A 1,778-nucleotide genomic window follows, 5' to 3' on the forward strand; every position below is an offset into this window, starting at 1 on the left:
GTGTACTAGTACTCATTATGCTTGTAATATATTTGAGATTAGGTTGTGCCACTAAAAATATTCTTGTTGGTTTAGCAAACATTTAATGTAAAAGATAAGGATCTGGTTCATTGTTGTTATTACTTTAATTTATAGGAAATAAGTACGTATTTACAAAAATATCTTATCTTTTTTACACGTGATCCAAGTGTATCAATATTGTCAAAAAAATATGGGAAGATGATATATATAAGAAAATGTATTGGTGGGTATTTTCCCTTGTTTAGTTATCCCAATTTTTTTCCACAAAAAAGGGAATTATTGGTACATACATAGTTTAGGAAAATGTGTATTTTCAGCTTTATCTTTTCCATGTGAAGTGTCATGTCAAAGCGTCATTTGTTATTTTGACAATATAATGATATTATATGTACGTTTTCTGTGTCAGGAACTACCAGAGCATGCAAAATTAAAGCATGTTTTACAACTACAATTTCTTGAGTATATCCATTGACTTTTTTAACTAAACTTTGTAGCCAACTCATGTTTTTCCTCAGAAAAAGAGGTATTAAAAGGTCTTATTAATTTCAACAAATTTCAAGTAAATTTTACTTTAAAAAATGGAGAAAAATACATATATAAGGTCTTTCTGCAACAAATACAATGCCTGTGAGCTTCTTGGTACATCTGGAAGTCTCATCTGCTGTTGTCCTGACTGCAGAATGTAATAAAGATTGACAGGCTTTTTTGGCTTTTAGATTTATGTTTTTTACTATGAGGATAAAGTTCCCACTGTATAGTACCCAAAGTATTAAACTTTTGGATTATAGTAATCACATTTGTTTTCTTTTTTCAGGTATCAGAACTGAAGAGAATAAACAAGATCTTCCAAGAGAACGAATTCTTTGCCCTAAACTCTTTGAAGATTCCGGTGAAACCCAACTCTGTTTTGGCGGAGATGCTTGAGGAAGAGGACAAGCAGAGGCAGGAGAATGTTGCCAGTACTCGAGCTGCAGTATTGGGCACGAGGAGTGTCAGCAGCTGCAGTGAGTATGAGAGTGACTCTGAGATGCATGTAGGCTACATTAGCATCAACCGCATCTTGAAAGACACTCGCACCAAGAAGGATGCCAAGAGGTTCCTGGACAACATGAAGCGAGACCTGGCCCAGATCCGTGAAAAGACCAGCACATACAAGGAGTCCCTAGATGAAGCTGCAGCCACTCTCACAGACCTGCGGTTTCGGCCCCTGGAGCAGCCAGACAAGTGCGAGGGGGCTGACTGGGGCATCAGCTGGTGGAAGATGATGGTGGCTGCAGCAATCCTCCTGATTGGGATTCCCTTGCTCTTCTTTTGGTATTCAAGTCACAGTAGCTTTGATGATGGACAAGGAGGGACAGGTTAGGGAGAGAGGACTTTGAACAACTCAGGAGCACTGAGGAGCTTAGCAGAGTAAGCTCCTCATCAAGTATATTAGAAACTTCCTTTTCTGGACTCTCCCTTTTCTTGCTCCTCCAAAATATTGATTTATCTCCAGTGTTTACCTATTTGAGGAGGAAACATGTTTATAATTTGTGCATCCATGAAACAAAGAGAAACCTTAGTGTGATCTTTGTTGTGTATTATATGGTCTACAAATGGAACAAACTAATAATTTCAGCAAGTCTTATTCCACTTTGTGTTCGAATTTGATTCAAGACAGATTGTATGTTAGGGTGAAGTGACGGCTATGTGGATGTTTATGGGGGCATTTGTGTGTGTGAGTGAGTGTGTGAGAGTGTGAGAATGTGAGAATGTGA

General features: G+C 37.9%; 1 protein-coding gene across 1 annotated transcript in view; it reads left to right on the plus strand.

Annotated features, from left to right (window-relative positions):
- LOC119585034 (lysM and putative peptidoglycan-binding domain-containing protein 3-like) overlaps positions 1-1,778 on the plus strand; it is a 10,770-nt gene extending 8,992 nt beyond the window's left edge. The window contains exon 3 of the mRNA XM_037933651.1: positions 836-1,778. Coding sequence (XP_037789579.1) covers positions 836-1,384 — 549 coding nt within the window. The 3' untranslated portion in view covers positions 1,385-1,778. The remainder of the gene's footprint in view (positions 1-835) is intronic.

Source organism: Penaeus monodon, chromosome 19, assembly GCF_015228065.2.
Source record: "Penaeus monodon isolate SGIC_2016 chromosome 19, NSTDA_Pmon_1, whole genome shotgun sequence".
NCBI classification, from domain to species: Eukaryota; Metazoa; Arthropoda; class Malacostraca; order Decapoda; family Penaeidae; genus Penaeus; species Penaeus monodon.